General features: G+C 40.8%; 2 protein-coding genes across 2 annotated transcripts in view; one reads left to right on the top strand and one right to left on the bottom strand.

Annotated features, from left to right (window-relative positions):
- ELP4 (elongator acetyltransferase complex subunit 4) overlaps nt 1–15,267 on the bottom strand; it is a 156,757-nt gene extending 141,490 nt beyond the window's left edge. Inside the window, exons 1-2 of the mRNA XM_064715616.1 lie at nt 15,114–15,267; nt 8,101–8,136 (exon numbers count right to left, since the gene is read on the bottom strand). Of these exons, the coding sequence (XP_064571686.1) occupies nt 8,101–8,136; nt 15,114–15,267 (190 nt within the window). The remainder of the gene's footprint in view (nt 1–8,100; nt 8,137–15,113) is intronic.
- Nucleotides 15,268–15,355: 88 nt separating this feature from the next.
- IMMP1L (inner mitochondrial membrane peptidase subunit 1) overlaps nt 15,356–23,002 on the top strand; it is a 34,197-nt gene continuing 26,550 nt past the window's right edge. Inside the window, exon 1 of the mRNA XM_064715617.1 lies at nt 15,356–15,402. The gene's annotated coding sequence lies outside the window, so the exon portion shown is untranslated. The remainder of the gene's footprint in view (nt 15,403–23,002) is intronic.

Raw genomic sequence — 23,002 nt, 5'->3', positions numbered from 1 at the left:
AAACCATGAAGAACTAGTATATAAACATTTTAAGTGACTTATTGGGATTCTAATTAATTTTGTTGATTCACTGATTTATTTGTAATATAACAGGGCTAGAGAGGTTCTTACACTGCCATACTCTTCCAAAACCTATTTTCCAAAACAACAAGGAATGTTCAAGTTAGCAAATTAAAAACACATTCAGTGTAAGGACACATCATTTTAACATAAGCCTTTCCCTTCTTCTTAAATTTTCATTAGAGTAAACTTGCAGTAAAAAAATTAAATTAAGAACTGGAAAGTGATCTAAATATAAACCACCTCATAGTTTCCTACAGTACTCTAAGGATTAGATGTGTCTCAGAAAGCCTTTACAAACAGTCTATCTGGAATTGTTAAAGTCAATGCATCTGTAAGAATCCCTCAGTTCTTCAATTTGTCAGCTAGAGGATGCTTTTTATTGATTCATTTCTAGGTCACTAAACTTTTGTAGTATTCAAAAGATCTAAAGTGCATCCATATGGGGCTTTTCTGATAGCATCCATTGTACCCTGCCTTCAATAGTTACATTCAAAACCAAAGGAGCACAGCTTTCTTCTTGTAAATAAACAAACAAATCACTTAGCACAGGTACTTCAGCAGCTCGCTGATGCCTTCCACAGAATCCCAGAATGAAACACTTTCCTGAGAATGCCTGAAGTTAGCATTTAAATGACTAGGACAAATTTTCAGCTGTTACCTTTATCTTTCCAAACTCCTCCACATCCAAAAGAACCACCTTCACTGAGTGTCCGGTTTTCGGCTGTTTGAAGGGCCTGGAAAGGCCCGGAGTGGCCTTGGGGCAGCCCGCGTATCAAAGGACGAGACGAGGCTTCAGTTCTTCTTTCGGTCTTTATGTTTATTAATTGTTTATCTAAAAGATTTTCTTTCAGCCCGACAGAGCTCTGCTCAGCAGTCAGCCATGAGCACACTGTGCTGCCCTCCGGACAGTCACCTATCTTTATACCCATAGCTACGTGTACAATATTTATCATTTTTCCCCAATACCATTTATTCTTATTGCCCGGTGCACTTTTAGTAATGACCAATCCCAAAGTGCCACCATCACCAAAGAAGATGGAGGAGAAGAAGAAGAAGGACAGGACACGCCCCAATTCCTCCATCTTACTTCTCTAAACCCCCCTGTACAGAAATCCTAAACCCTGTGTCTCACCCTCTAATTAACTAATCCCTTCACCATTCACCCCGGTGAAACCCTCCTATCCTCATACAGGTGTCGTCTCCTGTGTAGGATCAAAGTCCAGCCACCAGACACTTCTGGCAACATTCCAGGACTCCCGAGCCTCCCAAGGGTGCTCTCGGTGGCTCGGCACCTCAGTCCTGAGGTGCTGAGATCCCACAACTGAGGACATGCAGGAACAACACTTCAGATTGTTTTAGTCGATACTTAGGACAAGCCTGGCCCAAGAGAGCTGGTCCTTCATTGTGAGCTTCACTTCCAGCTACCAAGGCACAGGAACAAATGAGGCTCCTGCAGCTGCAGCCTCTTCTGGGTGCAGTCCCCACAAGTCACACACAGCACTGAGCAGCTCTGGGCCATTCTTTTGGAACAAAGAGGGTTCTCCAGCTAAGCAGCAGGTGAGTAGCTAGTGAAGCATGAAACTACACAAGGAAAAGAGATTATTTACCTAGAAGTTACGCATATTGTCTCCAGGACAAAAGCTCCTCTGATCCTGCACATAAGGACATAAATAAAATAGTCTGTTGTGACTATCCATGGGTCTCTTTCCTCATGAGTGTGCTTTCCTGGCTGGAACAGTCATGGAGAAAGAGCAGGATTGTCACTACAAGCACAGGGAATTCCATATAATATAATAAATAAATAAATAAATATATATATATAATTCCATATAATATATAATATATAATATATAATATATAATATATAATATAAATATATGATATATATTATTATTATATTATTATATTATATATATTATATAATATATAATATATAATATATAATATATAATATATAATATATAATTTCCATACAATATAATATATTATTATATTATATATATTATATAATATATATCTTATATATATAATATATATTATATATATAATATATATAATTCCATTCATCATATAACCCTATAGCTGAGCACTAAGGATAAAGAGCAATTCCTATTTAGGGGGCTTTTCAGCACTGCACTGTATAGGCTACTGTGGAGTCTTTGCTTCTTTTTTTTTAGGGTTGGCATTAAATTAAATTCTTGTTGGGACTCAGATATTCATTAGTTTTCATTTATATTACAGTCTTAATAATTAATTAATTTAATTATTAAATTAATTAAATTATTAATTAGTTTTAATTTATATTACAGTCTTATATTACAGAACTGTGAGTTCTACAGTACTTCACTCAAATAAACTAAAAATGGAGCTGTATCTTTCTCTACAAGGCCTTTTAAGGATAAACTGTCCAGTTAGGAAATTGCACCTAAACTATTTTTACTTTTAACCCAATAACTAACTACTCAGCTGCAATGTGGACTTTTTTATCTAATTACACAATGTTACCCAAAACCATGGAGAAGGTGAAGAAGGAGGACCAGCCTCCACCCTAAAACTTATACCTTGTTTTACATATATTACTATATTCTAAAACTTAGAACTCTTAAGTTTTCTACTAGGCAATATTATACACTTCTATTTAAACTACACACTTAAAATCTCAGTTTTATCATTCAGTTTTGGAAGACTTTTCTACAGCCTCAGGTGAATGCAGTGCTGTCTTGGGGTTCAGTGCCTGTGAGCACAGAAAGTCTGAAATTCTCAGTAACCCGGGTTCCAGCAGGCTACCAAACACATAAGGGACATTTCTCCACACCTGTCTGTAGCTACTACTCAAAGAAATTCATGGGCTGCAGAATTAGGTCTAGGATCTTAAGCCTTTTATCTAGGGCACAGAAAAAAAAGAGAGCAGATATGTGCGAGGCATTGTAAAAATAGAATTTATTTAAAAATTAAGAAATTTAATTCTAGAATTATTGATATGTAACCATGTGAGGTAAGGAAAAACTCCCACTTTTTTTTAAGGAAAAACTCCCACTGCACAGAGGCATTCATGCTCCAAGAGAGGGATGCAGAATAAGCACCACTAGAACTGGAAGAGGAGTAAAAGGTCAGGAACAAAACCCACCATAAGGTAACAAACATCATATCTATAAATACTGTATTTATAACACCTGACTTTCAAACATCACTACATTAAGCAGCATGAAGGCCTTTGAAAAACTCCAGTGGTCGTTTGTAGTAGAATTGTTCAAAATGATGAGAGCTGTAACAAGAATAAGCCTGCAACAATGTAATGTACAGATGGCTTATATTTTTTTCTCTCTACAAAGTCTAGACAGGTTGCCCTAAAGCTGCCAAAAGCCTGTCACAGCCTATCAGTATTGATAATTTTTTTATCAGATAGATGCTTCTACACTGTGGTCCTGTGACCTAAGGTGTGTCTTTCTCCAGCTATGAAACATCTCTCTAAATTGCTGCAGGTTATAAAATGAGATTATTTTATTAATCTCAAATTCCATTTAAAGATACTTTTCTAATGTCCACGTTTACTAAGCTTGAGGGGATATACTTTGTGTCACTTGCATTTAATTAGCACATGCCAAACCAGAGTTGTCAAACACATAAGTTACAATATTTGGCATTTAGCCATACTTCAGGAAGGTGAATTCTGCTAACTGGTATTTTGTAGGATTATATTTAGCAAATCACTGTTTTGTACCTCTCTTGAGATTATCTTTTTCAGCTTTAAAAAGATGATAAATTCAGTTATATTGGCAAGTGAAGAGAGCTCTTACCAGTCAGGTTAAATTGCACGCCTATCAAAAATAAAAGTAGCTAATTAAAGCAGCTGAAACTGCTCCAAGGCTTAGAATGTACAAGTATAGACCTGTTTTTCACCAGACAACTTTAACTTTTAATAACTGACCTCAGCTACCAACAAAACCCCTCCTACTGATAATCTTTAAAACATTTAGCTGTCAGTGACCTTGTCAAAACTGGGGCTTTTAAAGGTGAGCAAGAGTAGGTTCTTACACGGTGCCCAGGACAACCTCTAGTGAGGGCGCTGCAGCTCACTAGGCACAAGGTGTTATATAAAAAAAGCTTACCTTTAAAAACAAAATAACAATTTTAAAATGGTTTTTAAAAATATTTTTTAAAATGATAATAATTATTATATAGTAATATATTCATTATATATAATATATTCATTATATATAATATATTAATATATTACTATAATATAATATAATATAATATAATATCATATCATATAATATCATATATTAATGTGATATATGTGATATGATATGCGATATGTAATATCATGTAATATCATGTAATATCATGTAATATAAGAATATGTATTATATATAATATAAATATAGAATTATATTATATTAGACACATTAGATATATCATATTAGATACATTGGATATATTATATTATATTACATTCTATTCTATTCTATTACATTATATGAAATTATATTACATTATATTACACTACATTACATTCTATTCTATTCTATTACATTACATTCTATTACACTACATTACATTCTATTATATTACATTCTATTCTATTCTATTACATTCTATTCTATTACATTCTATTCTATTACATTATATTATATTATATTACATTCTATTCTATTCTATTACATTCTATTCTATTACATTCTATTCTATTACATTCTATTCTATTACATTCTATTCTATTACATTCTATTCTATTCTAATTTTCAAACAAAATATCCTCCTGCAAACTCTTCCTGGGCTGGTAAATCACACATGCAACAGGTTGAAGTACACTGGAGTGGAGAGGGGAAGGAGTGTGCTTGTTTTGCTTGGTTTTGAGGAGGAGGACTGTCCTGGGAAGCTGATCTTCTGCAGCAGGTTCAGATAAAAGCACAAATGTGGTCTCACCTCCATCCTGAACAAGCTGCTTTGATGGGGTTCCACACCAGAATGCTTCTTAGAAACCCACTACTGTAAGGGTTTTCGTAAATCTAAAATAATAGTTAAAATCCTAATTCTTGTTAGGTGAACAAACCTCAGGAAGTCTCAAGCTGCTCTGGTAGGTAGGATCTTCCTTGAGAATACCATGTGCTTCAACTCTCTAATTTTCATATAATTAAAACACTGTCAAAAGAATATACTATAGAATTAAGCTCAACTGAAAAATCACAATGCTCTTTATTATGAGTTGAGTTCAAAAACTTGCACACTTCTATTTCAAACAATATTTTACAGTCTTATCAAGTAACCTGTGCCATTACTACATCTTCAGAACACAACAGTTCCAATAAATATTTTAATACCCTGAATCTACTATTATTTGGTTAAATTAACCAAGATAATGAGTCAAATAATGAAGATGAGCATTTAATTTGCAAAGGGAGCTAAGCTAAAAGTAATTCAATTTATTCTCACCTTAGAGAATGCTGAAGGAAGGGGAAGAATTTAACCTTTTTGTAACACTTGGAGTACAACACAGAAAGATCTTCCTAGGAGGTTTATCACTGACAGCTTCAATCCTGATAATATTAAGCTTGCCTAGACTAATCTCATGACAGAATTTCTTGGTGTGCTGACAGGATATTCTAACAATGCCATTCCAATGTTACCTGCACCAACTTTAAAAATCAAATCTCCAAATTTTTAGACTAATGAGTCATGAATAAATACAGTTCCTGCTTCAAGACTTTTTGTACATAATTATATGTTTCAAAATAACATATGGTTAAGGCTCATCTGGGAAAAAAAAATTCATTTTCAGATCTGAAAGAGACATTCTCAAGCTAAGTTTCAGGTCAGATCACAAATACACAACCAACACAGGGGATAAGCAAATTCAAACCTACAACTGAGTATGGCCAGATATGCACTCAGAGGGACCAAAGTTCAGGCAAAAATCCTTTCAGGAAAAATCTTCCATTGAGCCATCAGCATCCACATGAATGTTTTTTCACATCCACAACACCCTGTGGTGAAATATTGCACCACTTCTTCCATTTAATGACAATTTTCCTGCTATTGGATTCACTGGATGCCACCCAGCCTGCCTGCTGCAAGGGGCAGTGAATATTGTCATGGGAAGACAAATTCAATCCAGCCTCACAATCTCTGATTTATGGAATATAGAATAGGTTCTAATTTCTATTTTCTTCTTCCTTTACCACAGCAAGATTGCAGCTCTTCACAAGCTGAAATGTTGGAATTAGGTAATGTCAGTTATTTCTTTTGGCAAGCAACTTTTCAAATTACCTAATCTGCACCACACCATAACTAATTTATATACTTGATGTAAAAATCAACATTTTCTAAGACTCAATGGCACATCAATAACTGTCTCTAACCAATAAAATGCAGAAATAAATGCTAGCCTTGAAATAACAAGCCATAGTGGGAGCAATCACCTTCCTCAATGGCAAACAGAAAATTTTATTCAGTCTCTAGTGCAGGTTACATGAGCCCTACACCAACAGAAACTAACATGCTGTAACTCCAACAGTGGCTAAAAGAGATTTCAAATAAATTTTCTCCAAATCCCACTGTTAGGATCTTTAGCGTTAAGACCAATTTTTGAGTTGTAAAATTCAAAATACATAACCAAAATTCTAGATACAAATTCAGTTTCCCAAGCAACGAGTGTCTTCCACAGGAAAAGTAAACACAGACAAAATATCCAGGCCACAATGTTTTCAGCCCTTTAAGAAAATGAATGAAAATTACTGATTAAATCTGTCTCAAGGCTGAAAAGCCACAGTCTGAAGAGCTTCTATTGGTGTCTATCACTAGAGACAAGCAGGCTCTTAAAACACTCTACAGGCACAACTTTGAAAGCACCCAAATCACCCAGGCACGTGCCAGTCTGCTTTGTCCCTAGGCAAGGCAGAAATCCAGTCCTGTTCTCAATTATGGGATTCAAGTGGAGATTAATACAAGAATTCTTCATTTTCTGCTGGTTTTGTATCAACTCAAACAGAAAGGAAAGCTGGACACCTCAGCTGCAGTGGAGATGGTCCCAGAGAGCTGCACTGTGGTCTGGAAAGGGAATTCTGGTGTAAGCTATTTAATCATCTCAGTGTGCCTCATGCACACCCTGACAGAAAGCAGCCTTCCATCACCTTGCTCTCAGCTGATTCTGGCAGCCAAAATTGCCAGAATTGCATTGCATGTCTTCCTCAAATTTAAATAAAACCTTTGTGATGATACACAGTTTGAATCTAACACAGCTTACAAAATCTTAACTAATGTGTGCACTCTGCTGCTAAGTCCTAAAATGTGCTAAATGCCCTGTTTTCACACAGATTTCTGGGGTATTCTTTGTGGGTGCTCAAGCCTGTCTAAAATTAAGATTTTGATTCACCTCCAGTAATTCTTGAGATGGACAAGTCCATTCTGAAGGCCACACATCATCTACACCCTGACAGAAAGCAGCGTTCCATCACCCTGCTCTCAGCTGATTCTGGCAGCCAAAAGATTCAAAGGTCCTGCATTGCATGTCTTCCTCAAATTTAAAAAAACTCTGTGATGATACACAGTTTGAATCTAACACAGTTTACAAAATCTTAACTAATGTGTGCACTCTGCTGCTAAGTCCTGAAATGTGCTAAATGCCCTGTTTTCACACAGATTTCTGGGGTATTCTTTGTGGGCGCTCAAGCCTGTCTAAAATTAAGATTTTGATTCACCTCCAGTAATTCTTGAGATGGACAACAGCTCATTCTGAAGGCTACCCAGAGTGAAGCCTTCAAAATGTTGATTTTTACATAAAGTATATAAATTAGTGTATGGTGTGGTGCAGATTAAGTAATTTGAAAGGTTGCTTGCCAGAAGAAATAACTGACATTACCTGCAGTAATTCTTGAGACAAACAGTCCTTTCTGAAGGCTACACAAAATAAAGGAACCTGAGTGTTCCTGAAGTCTGACTTCAAAAAGCAGTGAAAAGAGAGGCTGTTTAATGAATACATTCAAGAGTGAAAAGCTTCAGAATATGGCTTTAAGAATCTATATATTCCATACTAACCAATAAGAAGAAGGGTTCCAACAGCTACGCCTCCACCTGGAAACAAAACAAAAAGAAGAATAAAGTAAGACTACACTTTAATGCTATGTTAGAGAACAATTAACTTTTCTTAGTTTATAAGTCAAAGAAAGGTGATAACGGGGAATTTAAAAATATAAAAGTGAACAACATTTTAATTACCTTTGCAATACTTACTACAATTCTCTATTATGAAATAATTATACATTACAGGTAATTACATACTGCACATTACAATTACTTTCACAATATACTGTACTATCATCATTGTGGTAAAAAGATCCTGCAGAGCTCTGTGCAACCACGCTCAAGTACTACAGTGGTGATGTATGGTCTGAGCCAGCAGATTTTTACTGGGATAACTCATGGGAGTAAACAGTCTCCAAATAAAATTAAATTAATATTAACCACTATCAAGTGATTCCACTATAGTGGAATACCACTATCAAGTGATATTCCTTTGTATCAAGAAGGATGTAAGCTAAGTGACCAGCTAAGATTTTAGTAGATTTTAGCAAATTTCCACCCAATCCTGGCTCCACTGCTTTTTATCTTACTGACATGGCAGCAAGACTTCCACCCATTGAAACCTGGATTGAGAGATCATCAATGTCACAGCACACACTATGAAAAAACATACATTACTGAAGAGATTAAAAATTTTTATAGTAGGTCTTGGACATAACTCCATGAATTCCTTTATAAGGACAGTGAAAGAACAACTCATTTTATTTTCGGGAACTCTTATTTTATTTTCTTATTTTATTTTTACACTAATTTGTAATCTGAATCTCAAGAATTACAACAGTGGAATAACCTGAAATCAGGCTGTTTTGTTTAACAATTGTGGAAGGCTGTGACAGGAAAGCTAAAAATCCCTGGAAGTGTTCAGGCTGGCCACATGTAAGCAGCCTACTGAAGTGTTTTGTATGGAAGCTGCAGGATGTTGGCTGCAATTCTGTCCTGATTTAAAAGCAACTTAGCAGCAAACTAACTGATGAATCCCATCAGCACAGTATGCAAAGCTCCAGAAGTCAATTCTGAACTGCACAGATGAACTCCAGTGAACAGGATCTTTCATTTTATAAATGAAAAATCTCCGCTAGAATTTGATTCCAGTATGAGTTGGATCTTCAGTTTTGCTAGTGGGACTACAAATGCCTGCAGTGTCCATAATGTTGATATAATCAAAAGGAAGAAAAAAAGCAAATGGCTCTCCCAAAGGCCAAAAAGTGCTAATATTGCTGAATAATAGCACCTGAATTAAAACCAGAACAGAATCACTTTGCTATCATGCACCACAACTCGAGCAGTACTGGCACTGAAAGTGCTTAGTCAGCTACTGATTTCATAGTTCTAGAGAAACAGATGTTTCAAGCTAAACTCCTGAGTCAAGATGTCCAAATACCTCAATATCTACAGCAAGTTGATCAGGTTATTAAGCATTTTCTAGATATTAAATAAAACACAAACAACAAACCAATTTTAACTGCTGTTTATCACTAAGTTAGAATCACCCATGAAATCCCCAATGATTTTTGATCCATTTATTTCTTCAGGAGATAAATGCAAATGAACCTAAAAGACATACCAGAGGGGAAAGCAAAAAAAATAAAACCAACCAATAAAACCAAAGAAAAAAAGACCAAAAAAACCCCAAAATCTGAAATCATACTGATGTTTGACACAAAGTATGCTTCCAATAGTCACTGCATTGAATTGTTCAGGGAGCCAGAACACACAGGTTACCAACAACAGCTGTTTGAAATGAGCACGTGCTCTATACAGCCCATAGGAAAGAAAAGCTCCAAATGTTGAGATTTTACCAAATCCTAGGTTGACATGGAAAATATGATTAGAGCCATGAGTAAGGGAGTAGCTCATGGCAATAATGACTTTAAAACCTTGGTTAGAGAAAAGTTCACTTGTAGCCATGACAGTAGGGTCTCTTCTGCTTTTACAATGAATTTGTTTGTCAACCAGTGCAGTCAGAATTCTCTCAAGCTGCATTTTCAGATCATCCATGGTGCTGTTGCTACAAGGCAGAGCTGTAACATATGGGCACATGCCCTGGTTGTTAAAGGCAAACTCAGGTCAGAGCATTGGCTTTACTTTATCATTGAGTGGTTTGAACAAGTGTCTTCTACTGGAGGGAATGCAAAAATATTGCAGTGACCATGGTTACACCTTCATGTTACAACCAGCAACAATACTAGTAAATTAAACAAAAGGCAACAGGAAAAAATAGTAGGAATGCTGATGGAATCTAAAGGAAGAGGCAAAATCTATGTTTCCCAAGAAAGCTGCTGTGAACTTGTCATTCTTCCCAATCTCGCTATTTTCATTTTTCTTTGCCAGTATCTGAGACAGTAGAATATATAAACATCTGAGCAAAACTTGTAATTTTCCACATTGCTACTTACAAGAGAGATTTAAGATCTTATGGAGAGAAGCACAACAAACTTTGCAAGCTGAGAAGTGCCCAGATTGTTTTCAAAGCATATCCCTGACCTTTTTTCCAGCAGACTGAAACAAAACATTTAATACCAGGCATGTGATGGTTGCATTACATGGTTACATTACACAATAGTGTAATGTAACCATCACAGAGAACTGCTCTGGCACACATATGGCCCATAAACCTTGAAAGTAAACTTACAGAAATAAACATAAAATGTATAAATTTATAAAACAGATACAAATAAAAATATAAAATAAATAAACTCTGAAAGTGCAGAGTGCTCTGATGGTAACACAGCATTGGAAATCCAGCACTTATCTACCACTTCTCATCCAAAGGAAACTCACTCCTTTAGAGTGGGCCACAAAAATGTAACCATCAGCTGTAGGGTGAAAGAAACTCCTCCTTGGATTCCTGCCTTCTCCTCTCTTCAGCAGCTCCTCACTGTGTGTGATAACACCATGCTTTCCCTCACTCACAGGCTGCACTTTCATGTCTGGCAAATAATTCTGTATCTGGGTTACAGATTTTGAGCAGAGCAAAGTTAAACTCAAGCCCAAGCCAGAGATCTACAAGACTGCCTAGTGACTGTTACAAAGTATGTCTATGAAAATACCAGACTAAAAGAGTTTGTACTAACTTCCATTGGGAATTTATACCAAAAAAAAAAGATTGCCCTCAATCCCTGGTGACAGCAAAAATTATTTTTATAGTCAATTATTTGATTGCTAGTGGGCAGGACAAAAAAAGAACAGTACCAATGCTCTTTCAGAAACACATAAACAGCATTCTGCAACACATTCATGAAGCATTTCCACTCTAGAAAAAGGGCACTAAGCAGACCAAGTCAACACCTGCAGTCACCAGCACAGTGGGCTCAGGTTTTGGCTTTTCTGTTTTCCCCATTCTGTGCTGCTTTAGTGTGTGGGTCTGAGCTTCACATTCAGGGATGGTGAGCTCTGTGCACAGAGCAGGGAGACAAAACAATTCCTGCTCCAGCTGGGCACCAAGGACAAATGATCCCAATCTCAGCCCCAGAGCACAAACCCCGTGGGCTGCAGAGAGAAAAACAAGCAGGGTGGGAGTGCCTGGGCTAAAGCTGGAATGGGACAATGAACTGCAAGGTGCAAATGGAGCAGAACTGGGCTCTGGTGCTGCCCAAGGTGGCTCCATGGAGGAGATGCTTTGAATCAATCCCTGCTTGATTCTGTAGCTCTGTCCAGCCCCTGCTCTAGGGCAGCCAGCACAAGGCATCAGCACCATCAGAGGCTCAGTCAGATGCTCCCTTTACTCAGATCACATCTGGAACACGAGGCCCAGATGACTTCAAACTCCTCCATTCAAGAAAAAAATAAAGTGAAATGAGTCCAGGGAGGGATATAAAAATGGGGCAACTGATTCAAGAGAAGAGGCTGAAGGAAGTGGGCTTGCTCAGCCTGGAGAAGGGAGGAAAAGCTGAAGGAGGAGAGGAAAGAGGAGAGGAGAGGAGAGGAGAGGAGAGGAGAGGAGAGGAGAGGAGAGGAGAGGAGAGGAGAGGAGAGGAGAGGAGAGGAGAGGAGAGAGAGGAGAGGAGAGGAGAGGAGAGGAGAGGAGAGGAGAGGAGAGGAGAGGAGAGGAGAGGAGAGGAGAGGAGAGGAGAGAGGAGAGGAGAGGAGAGGAGAGGAGAGGAGAGGAGAGGAGAGGAGAGGAGAGGAGAGGAGAGGAGAGAGAAGAGAAGAGAAGAGAAGAGAAGAGAAGAGAAGAGAAGAGAAGAGAAGAGAAGAGAAGAGAAGAGAAGAGAAGAGAAGAGAAGAGAAGAGAAGAGAAGAGAAGAGAAGAGAAGAGAAGAGAAGAGAAGAGAAGAGAAGAGAAGAGAAGAGAAGAGAAGCTGCTGGAACCCTGCTTACTGAGAATTTCAGAGTTTCTGTGCTGGCAGGCACTGACCCCCAAGAGAACACTGCATTGACCTGAGGCTGTGGAGAAAGCTTCCAAAATGGAATGGCAGAACTGGGACTGTGGGTGTGGAGTTTGAATAGAAGTCTGTAATATCATAGGGGGGAAAACTTAGAGTTTAAGTTTTTAGAATATAGTAATATACATAAAGCAAGATGGAGGTTTTAGGGTGGAGGCTGGTCCTTCTCCTTTACCTTCTTCTCCTTGGGTTTGGGTGGGTTTGTGTAATTGGATAAAACATCCACATAGTGGGCTATGAATGGTTGATCATTGGGTTAAAAGTAAAAATAATTTAGGTGTCATTCCTTAATTGGACAGTTTATCCTTAAAAGGCCTTGTAGAGAGGGAGATACAGCTTCATTTTTAGTTTTAAGTGCTACAGAACTCAGTTTCTGAGACTGTAGAATAAGAACCCATAAACATCTGAGTGCCAACAAGAAATACCATTTCACACATTTAATCCTGACCCTGACAAAAAAGAAGCAAAGATTTCAGCTGAGTTCTTCACTGAGGTGCAGTGGGAGGGCAACAAGCAACAAATGGGAGCTGAAACTGGGGAGGCTCCCAGTGGATATAAGGAAAAAGAAGATTCCCTACAAAAAATAATCAAGCATTGGGCTGGGTTACCCAGAGGTGCTGCAAAATCTCTGCCACTGCAGATTTTCAAGACTCCACTGAAGACAAGGAGAATGTAGAAGGAATCCTGGGTTTATTGGAAGTGTTCTCAGTTTCCATAACAAACCACTAATTGTGTTTGCAGGTGCTTAGAATTTTAGGAGACAGCCACCATGGGAGCTGTCTACATCTTCTGAGCCATGCTGTGCAAAATGCACAGTTTCTGAAAGGGAATCTGAACAGGAATATTCAATGCAAATCTGCTTTTCATGCAATTAAAAGGCTTCACAAATTGCACTCACTTAATGAAATATTTCTCTCTCAAGCAGGAAGAGCTTCCTCCACAATGACCCTAATCCCTGATGAAAGTGCAAACACACAGAGAAAAATTATATACAGGCTGCAAAATGTCCTTTACACAGTGGATATGACTTTTATATCATCATTGATCATACAGAGCATCCCTAGAGAGAAAAGTGGCATATTCTGTGTACTCCAAGGATGGATGAACAAAGCTAAAATCAGGCTGTTCTCACCTAAAAGTCCCATGTATGTACAATAAAGATGCACTGCAACTCTGTGAAGAGTTAGAGGATCAGCCAGATAAACAGCAGTAAACGAATGAGCTCCCAAGCCAAGGGAAAGTGCCAGCTCCTGACACGGATGGTACAGCAGCAGTGACAACAGATGAGTCCCTGGGACCATCTCACAGCAAGAGGCAGCAAAACCAGCCTCACACCAGAGCCATTCATCTCAGGGGGCACTCGAACCGTGCAGCCGTGCTGAGCAAGGCAGAAAAGACAAACTGAGAACCCCAACACATCCCAACACCTGCGGGGCGGAGACCCCGAACACAAATGCAAAAGCTGGGACATGTAAATATCTTTTCTCCAATAGAGAGAGACAAAAGGTGAGCGGTGTTCATACAGCAGGGGAAAAGGTTTGCTTTCCTGAACCCTGGCAATGCACACACGGCTTTCCAAGGGGAAAACCCAGCCACACATGGCGTTCCAAGGGGAAAACTTGGCAATACACTGCTTTCCAAGGGAACTCGGGAGCACACACGGCTTTCCAAGGGGAAACCCAGCCATACACGGCTTTCCAAGGGGAAACCCAGCCATACACGGCTTTCCAAGGGGAAACCCAGCCATACACGGCTTTCCAAGGGGAATCCTGCAGCACACACAGCAGCTTTCCAAAGGGAAACCCTCGAAACACACACGGCTTTCCCAGCCCAAAACCAGCAGCACACACGGTTGCCCAAGGGGAACCCGGTAGCACACACGGCTTTCCAAGGGGAGAACCCTGGCAATACACACACGGGGAACCCAGTGGCACACGGCGTTCCAAGGGGAAAACTTGGCAATGCACACACGGCTTTCCAAGGGGAACCCAGCAGCACACCAGCTTTCGAAGGGGAAGCCAGGCTTTAGAAGGGGAAGACCCTGGCAATACACACACAGCTTTCCAAGGGGCAGACCCTGTCAATACACACACGGCTTTCCAAGGGAAACCAGCCGCACACACGGCTTTCCTTCCAATGGGAACCCAGCAGCACACCCGGCTTTCCTAGCCACACTCGGCTTTCCCAGCCCAAACCCAGCAGCACACACGGCTTTCCCAGCCCAAAGCCAGCAGCACACTCCGCTCTCCCAGCCACACTCGGCTTTCCCAGCCCAAACCCAGCAGCACACACGGCTTTCCCAGCCCAAAGCCAGCACCAATCGCCCCGGCCATGTGCCGCTGGGAGAAGTCCCGGAGCGGCTCCGCAGCGCTGCCCGCAGCGATGGCAGCGCGGCTCCTCCGCCAGCTCCAGCTGGGACACCCGACCTGCCTGCCCCGTCCTCCTGCCCCTCCCGCCCTCCCCGCGATCCCCGGAATGAGGGGAGGAAGGAGCAGCCTCGGGGTTACGGGAGGGCAGGCAGGGCCTGGCAAAGAGGAGGGCGGCGGGGGCGCAGCTCCGGGTCCCAGTCCCGCTCCCACCAACCTAGCACACAGTCCAGGGAGGGCAGCCCGCTGGAGAGCAGCAGCTGCCCGTGGCGCACCGAGGGCCGAGTGCCCGGCAGCGCGGGCGGCCGCGGGCCGGCCCCGGGCCTGCGCTGGAAGCTGGTGCGGCCCCGCTCCCCGCCGGCCGCCGCCATGTCGGGGCCGGGCACGCCGGGCCGGCGCTCCGCCAATGGGGGAGCGGCTCGGGGAGCCGCCGGCCAATGGGAGCACGCGGTGTTGGCACGTGCGGAGCCGGCGGAGGGCTGCGGGGCCCGGCTGCGGACGGGGAGGTGAGAGCGGCACCGGGGGGAAGCGGGGCCGAGGGCACACCGGGGCACACCGCGGCCTTGCCGACGCTGAGGGGACACCGGGGCACACCGGGGCCTTTCTGGGGCCGAGGGGACACCGGGGCACACCGGGGCTGGCAGCGGGCACGGAGCGGCGCGGGGAGTGCGGTTCGGGTGCCGTGCAGGGACACTCCGCTTGTCCCGTGCCTGCAGGGCCGGGGTCGCACAGGCTCGCCTGGAGCGGCACCAGCCCGCTCGGAAAGAGCCTGAAAGGGAAAAGTGTTTATAAAATGTATTTTCTTAACATAATGTGAGTATACTTGGGTCGCTGCTTGGTTGTGCATAGGCACAGACCTGTACAGGCGTGGGGTTTAATGCCTTCACTTGGCAGCAAGATCTTGTGTCGGCGTGCACCAAGACGTGTGGTGGGAAAAGTTAAAGGACATTAAAATGCTTTGACAAGTTCTAGTTTGGTTTGTCAGTCAACGCTCTGTGTTCTGGTGCTCTGAAAGCAAGGGAAGCCCTGTCAGTGTATAGAACAGCCACTACCACAAGTGGTAGTGTATTTTTATGTTTGTTTTTCATGTCGGTCATTCAGGTGCATCCAAGCTGCCAGAAGGCTCTTGTATAAAATATAAAAACCAAGCTTTAATACTGTAATCCCTCACTCTCAGCCTTTCATTCCAGTGAATCGTGTGTACTGTCATTCTAAGCCAACTTTCTGAACACCTGTGGTTCTTGAGTCGCTTTTTAATTGAGGGGAAAAAATCCTGGTGTTAAATATGAGCAGCATGAAAGAGCAGCGATATGTGGGCAGTCCCGGACCTCAGAGTTTTCCCTTCGTACCCAATTCAAATTCAGGAGCATGAAACTTCAGCATCATGTGGCCCTGGCTGGGGAAAGGATGTTCTTTTTGCTGCTGGCCAAGCTCCCACACGTGCTGAGCAGGAGACAAATCAAGATCTTTTATCAGGAGTATCAAGAGGTTGCCTTAAGATTTTCTGCTAAGCTGTGAAATACTGGGTAATACTTTGTTTTAAGTAGAGATTATTGTTTAGTGAAAGTTAGAAGTGTCTGTCTGTAGAGGAGAAGATCAAAGGAGACTGGAAACCATGGCAAGAAACAAACAAAGCTGTTTAATTTCACTTCTGGAATATGTGACCAACGAGGTGCGAATATCTGGAATAGGAAATGCCAACAAAATAAAGACCCAAAGCGCAATCCACAATTCTTTTAAAAGGGTTTGGGCCTCTGTTTCTGTCAGTGGGATCGTGTGGTGTGAATTCTGTCTGACTGAAGAGGAGGCTGAAACTTAGGGAGAGTTCTCTACTTTCAAACATCACAGTGACTCTGCCTTTTCTTGTTGTACTGTGCTCCTGGAGCCCAAATCCCTGAATATTTCAGGTGTGTGTGACACAGCAGTTGCAGGGTATCTGTGATTTATCTGTGAGATCTTTGTTACAGAAGCTCAGGACCCAGTGATAAGGATAACTGATAAATCAGTGCTTACCTGTCAGAAAGGTAAGCAGTGATAAGAGAAAGAAGATCCAGTGATAAACTGCACCTACTCAATCTCTGGGATGGTTTTTTCCCATTCCAAGCTGTACATTTTCTTCTCTTCATTAACACAAAGTATTTCCTTGCTTTATTGTTTCTTTTAATTAAAATACACTATTGTGGGTTAACTTGACATAGATCAGGGCTGAGCCCTCTCTTTTGTTCTTTCATTACTACTTGCCTGCCATGTAAGGGTTTTTTATAATTTTTAACCTCATTTTCCTACAGGCCAATTAAAAGTGGAGGCTAAATAATTCCTTCTCTTTTTTTTTTTTTTTTTTTTTCTCCTTTTTTCTCTTTCCTATTGGAAAGTGAACACACATAATGAAAGTATTTTGCAAATGGGAACTCTTGTGCCATACCCCTCCCATTTTTAGTGTTTCTTGGCTAAACTGCACATTTCCAGACAATCCTCACTGGCTCAGGAGCTGATCCAGTGGGTCAGGGTTGCAAAAGAGGAAATCTCACTCCCTGCTCCTCCTCTGTTTCCAATCCAGCAAATTCTGGTGCTGGTCAGTTCCCTCCTTGGGCTGGTTGAGCTCACTAAACTGATTTAGAGCCATCAACTGATTTTCTCAATAATTTTATTTTGTGCCATCCTGTGAGCTGGTGCTGCATGCAGGAGGGCAGCCCAACCTCCCAGAACTCTGTAGTTATTTCAGAATAAAAATTGGATTTTTACATTTTAAAAAATGGGTTTTTACATAAAGTGATATTTTTGTTACAATTTTTTTTGTAGATATCCTTCCAAATATAGAGAAATGGTGTCTTACATGGTAACAGCATGAGAGACTGTTTCATATATAACAAAAATAATGAAGTAGATGCAATTTTTTCAGTATGAGAACTGAACTTTTAAAATATAGCAGTAGTTCTGTTGGTGGTGTTCATTTTTCCCCAGTCACATTTGAACCTGATGGGTGCAGTTAAAGTCCTACTGATTTAGAAAGTGGGTGGAAATAAGCTATTTTTCAAATATTAACATTTTAATACAATGCATATGTGCTTATGGAAATACTGCTTATAACATCTGACTGTACCTGTATTTCAGACAAATTTCAGAGAAAGAACTCATTTAATGCGAGTTTAATTTCAGATTTTTTTAGTTGATTACTTTTAAATCAATGGTGTTTCATTTTCAGCAATAACAATATTTTTTTTTCACCCTTTTTGAATCATACTGAAGGTTTGCTTATATTCACATGTCCAGTTTTGAAAAGGTGAATTTTCAGTGGCTGTAGAAGATTCCACTAGGATCTTCTTCAGACTTTCTGGCAGAAAGCAAGACCCCAGCAATTGTGATTGTAGACATTTCCCTGACATTATGAGGTAGATAAATCCTAAAGCTCCTGCTCTAGGGGTGGGATGGAAATGCAGAGACTGAGGAACATGGAAGTGATTTCCAGTTCATTGTCCCATTCCAGCTTTAGCCCAGGCACTCCCACCCTGCTTGTTTTTCTCTCTGCAGCCCACGGGGTTTGTGCTCTGGGGCTGAGATTGGGATCATTTGTCCTTGGTGCCCAGCTGGAGCAGGAATTGTTTTGTCTCCCTGCTCTGTGCACAGAGCTCACCATCCCTGAATGTGAAGCCCAGACCCACCCACTAAAGCAGCACAGAATGGGAAAAATAGAAAAGCTGAAACACTCAGGAAGTGTCTTAGGGAGTTTTTTCTTATCATCTGAGCTATGGCAATGGACAGGGATCCTACTCAGCTCATTGCAGAATGGAGAGGTTTAAACATTTTTAGTCTGGTTTGGGATGTCTGAAACTGTAGAATAATGAACTTTCCTTCCTCACAGCTCACATGGTGTCACGTAGAGCTGGTCAAATGGGGATGTCAGTTTAACTGCAAATCCTAACTGTGCTCTGGAGAAATCAAACTCTCTGTTTTCCTCTTGCAAACTTGCTGGTCCAATTCAGCTACTTGCAGATTCTAAGATGGATTAAGAGGATTTGGGGGGAAAATTCCCTTAGGGAGAAAAAAAATAAAAATTGAGGGAATACAATGGAAAACGAGAGAGCAGTCAGAACATTTGGGGAAGGGTTATGCATGGAATTTGATCTGCAAGTATGTGTGACATTTCTCTTCCAAAACTGTAGCCTACAGACTTGGGGAAAATCCTGGTGTCCCCAGAACAGCAGCCCTTGAAGTGTTTCAGCTTTTCTATTTTTCCCATTCTGTGCTGCTTTAGTGTGTGGGTCTGAGCTTCACATTCAGGGATGGTGAGCTCTGTGCACAGAGCAGGGAGACAAAACAATTCCTGCTCCAGCTGGGCACCAAGGACAAATGATCCCAATCTCAGCCCCAGAGCACAAACCCCGTGGGCTGCAGAGAGAAAAACAAGCAGGGTGGGAGTGCCTGGGCTAAAGCTGGAATGGGACAATGAACTGCAAGGTGCAAATGGAGCAGAACTGATCCCAGGGAGAGAGCCCGGGAGCGCTCCTGCATTTTGGGGCCATTTTGGTTCATCTTGGGTGCAGCCCTGGCTGGGCTCTGGTGCTGCCCAAGGTGGATCCATGGAGGAGATGCTTTGAATCAATCCCTGCTTTATTCTGTAGCTCTGTCCAGCCCCTGCTCCAGGGCAGCCTGCACAAGGCATCAGCTTTGGTGACCACGAAGGGACAGAAGGTGGCAGTAAGAGGAGCGCACTTGTCCTGGCCTCCCTTCACCACCTGGGTTGCCCACGTGGGCTCACCGGGCGAGTTAACACCAAGCACTGTGTGGGGAGGTTCCTCACCAGCAGGGTGTTTGTTACTACTGATGGATGTGTTCTGATGTCTTTACTTTCAAATCAATGGTTTTGCTGGATTTTAGTTGTGCTGCAGAAGATTCGTGTGTGTTCTTGTCTTTGAACAAAATGCTCTTCATTTTGGATTGATAAATAAATAAATAAAACACCAGCCCATTTTATTTCAAATTAATTTCATTTATATATGTCTGCCAGACCAGCTTTCAGTGATATTTTTCTGTTGGATTTACGTGTGGGACAGAGAACCAGAAAAGCACATCCCAGTAGCTGTTGTAACTCATAATCTTATTAGAGTTTGCAGTTCCATGGCCAGGCTGCTTCTCTCATCAGTCGTGGAATGTGCTGGTTTTAGACTGCACTGATTAAAGTTTTCCAGGCACCAAATCAGATTAGGCAGCGAGTCACCTGCCCAGTGCTGTGAGCCACGCCCTGCTGAGCTCCTGCTGGCAGCTGAAACAAGGTAGTTTGCTTTGGAGATGTTCTTAAGTACCTAACAGCATGGGTCGTGGATTATGGCTGCAAAGAAGATGGCTTCATTTTCCTGATCTTTGAACTAGCTGCAATGGGATAAATTTGAAAGTGCAGGATCTTCAGGCCATGAGCCAACAACTGGAAAGAATGTTTAATCCTGGAAGCTCTGACACCAAAAGATCTGGGTTTTTTTCAGTGTGAAAAAGCTTAAAGACTGCTTATTCACTCAGTCTTTAACAAGTGAAATAACTATCTGGAGGGTTTAGGACTTGCTAGTTTTATGATATTATATAAAACATAACATCTTATTCAGATGTTACCCAGATTCATCCTTGTGGGTATCCTGAGCGACAGGGAAAAAAAATTAAACCTGTGTCAAATTTAAACAGCTCTTTTAAAATAGAAGTAAATTAGGAGACATGAGTTAAAGTAGTATGTGCTGAAGACAAGAAGTTATTTTAAAAATTATTTTATGTGTCTGTAATTTCACAACTGCACAGCATAATATTACTGAAACCTGCAGAACAATCATCTTGAAAGTGAATTGTGAGTTTAATTTAGTGTCTTAGTAAGCATCATACGGATTAGTGCTGTATTTAATAGAGATGATTTTCCTTGTATTTCTCACAAACATGGAAGGAACCTCAGGTTTCTGGCACTGGGCAATGATGTTTTCTGGGTATTGTCTCCCATAGATATTCCAGACAGGAATGCCAGCTTGATATTTCAGCTCCCACTGACTTTCAGAGCACTCTGGCCATCCCCAGAGTGAGGCATGGGCCAGGGTGTCCTGCAGTAAATAATTCTGTAGAGATGTGTATTGCTTGCTCTTCAAAAAATTTGACTAGAATGGTAAAATAATTTGGTCACTGAGGGGCAGAGGAAGAAAGTTTTGGCCTTTAAGTAGTCAGGAAGTAAAATTGAGATTTTTCAGTGTGAGTTGTAAAGTTGGATATAAGACAAGCAAGTAATCTAGTAAAACTCATTGTAAAGCCAGATTCACAGCTGGTTACTTAGGGAAACTTAAATTGTTTCAAATAATGATTAGGAATAATGTTTTGGTGAAATAATAGAATAAAATAATGAATATCTGGCATGTTTTTTGTAGCCAGGCTGTATTTTAGCAAATCATCATTATTCTTTATCTCAGTGGATTCAGCTTCCATCCCCTCCACTGAGTCTGCCAATTCCATGCCAAAGGTTCTTTGTGGGAACCCCATTTCAGGAGCATCTATCTGGGAGCAGAGCTGCCATTTCTTCCAGTTTCCCCCCCTCCCTTGTACTGAATTGCATTTTGTGTGAGATAATATATGTAAAAGGACTAAAAATGAATTAACATTTAAAAACTGTGGATACTGAAACAGATTGAGGGAAGCGAAAATGTTATCAAGGTCCTAGAAATAACAGTCCTGTGAGTGGTTACTGCAGAATAACTCAGTGTATTGTGAGTGGGACACACAATATTACTGAATAGTAATCTTGGAAGTGAATTGGGAGTTTAATTTAGTTGTGGGTGCTGCTGGAAATGTGAGCTCCACTAATTGTTTCAAACTCCTGGCTTGGTTTTGTGTGGAAAGAATAGAATGTCTTATTTCATTGCAATGAGGGGGTAATTCATGTGAAGTTTTAGCCCTAAGGTTTATTAGAAAACCTGTGTCTCTTCAGTAGCCATGCTTTCAATATTTCTGTGATTGAAAATATTTCTGTAATTGTGACAGTGTCCCTAGCAGAGGGAGAAAGGCAATGGAGCTTTTTTTTTACACCCTGCTCTTATATTTCTGTGGAAATTGTTGCACGTTCTTGGAGCCTCGTGCTTCCACTTTCTCTCTCCATTGGTCCCAGAAGTGTGAAGCACTGTTTGATCTTGGTGTTCTCATGCTATTGCCAAGCCACAGTGAATTTTTAATAGAATTTTTAACATTTCTGACAGGAATATCATCAATTTTCTTAGCATGCACAAAGTATCTGTATGACCAGTCACTGATTTTCCTTTCAGAAAATCAATGTATTATGGAAGAAAGGGCAAGCCATCTTCTGTACTCTTGGAACAAACCAGATGAGCAAATGTAGATTAAATAAAATCTTAGCACTTATTAAAAACCTGAAAAGTTTTTAAGAAGGCAATTGAGGGAGACAGTACTAATGAAGTTATGCAGTGATTGTTTCTGTACTGCTTTTCTGTTTCACAACTATTGTGTCCTCATTTGAAACTCCTGTTTGGGCTGGCTGGCTGAGGTAAAATGAGCCATGCAGGCCCTGCTTGGTGCAGTTTGTGCAGTTTGTGGGGCTGGAGTGTGCTCTGCACCTCAGCTTAGGATCATTTACCAAATTGGAGAAAGGCACCTCTGCTTATTTGATTCACTAACTAGTCAGTTTTCACATTTATTCTTGTGTCAGCTGCATCTTTTATTTTAAAGCATCAAATTAAATAATAGCTTATGCTGGCTTCCTATTTTAGTTCATGCATTTAAAACCTGCAAGTCAGATAAAAAGATAGTTTCAGAATAAATTCAGTATATTATTTATGAGTGGAGCAACACATTAGCATGGAGTTCACAATAGATCATATCGCTTTTATTCCATCTTACAAGCTTAGCAGCACAAACAGAATAATCAACATATTATTTGGCTGTCATCTGCTGAACAGAAAGCAGAGATCACAAGGAGGTTTTCCCTAGCTGCAGTGATGGCCTTTTTGTTCCAAGCCCCCATCTGGGAGGGCCATGGTGTGTTATCATATGGAACGCGGGCTTTGCTGTAATCTGCTTAGCTGCACTGCAGTTTGAATCTTTATTCCATGTTTGTGTAATTTATAATTTTAATGA

Source organism: Zonotrichia leucophrys, chromosome 5, assembly GCF_028769735.1.
Source record: "Zonotrichia leucophrys gambelii isolate GWCS_2022_RI chromosome 5, RI_Zleu_2.0, whole genome shotgun sequence".
Lineage (NCBI taxonomy): Eukaryota > Metazoa > Chordata > Aves > Passeriformes > Passerellidae > Zonotrichia > Zonotrichia leucophrys.
Note: the sequence above shows the minus strand (reverse complement) of the source record. Positions and strands in the feature narration are given on the sequence as shown.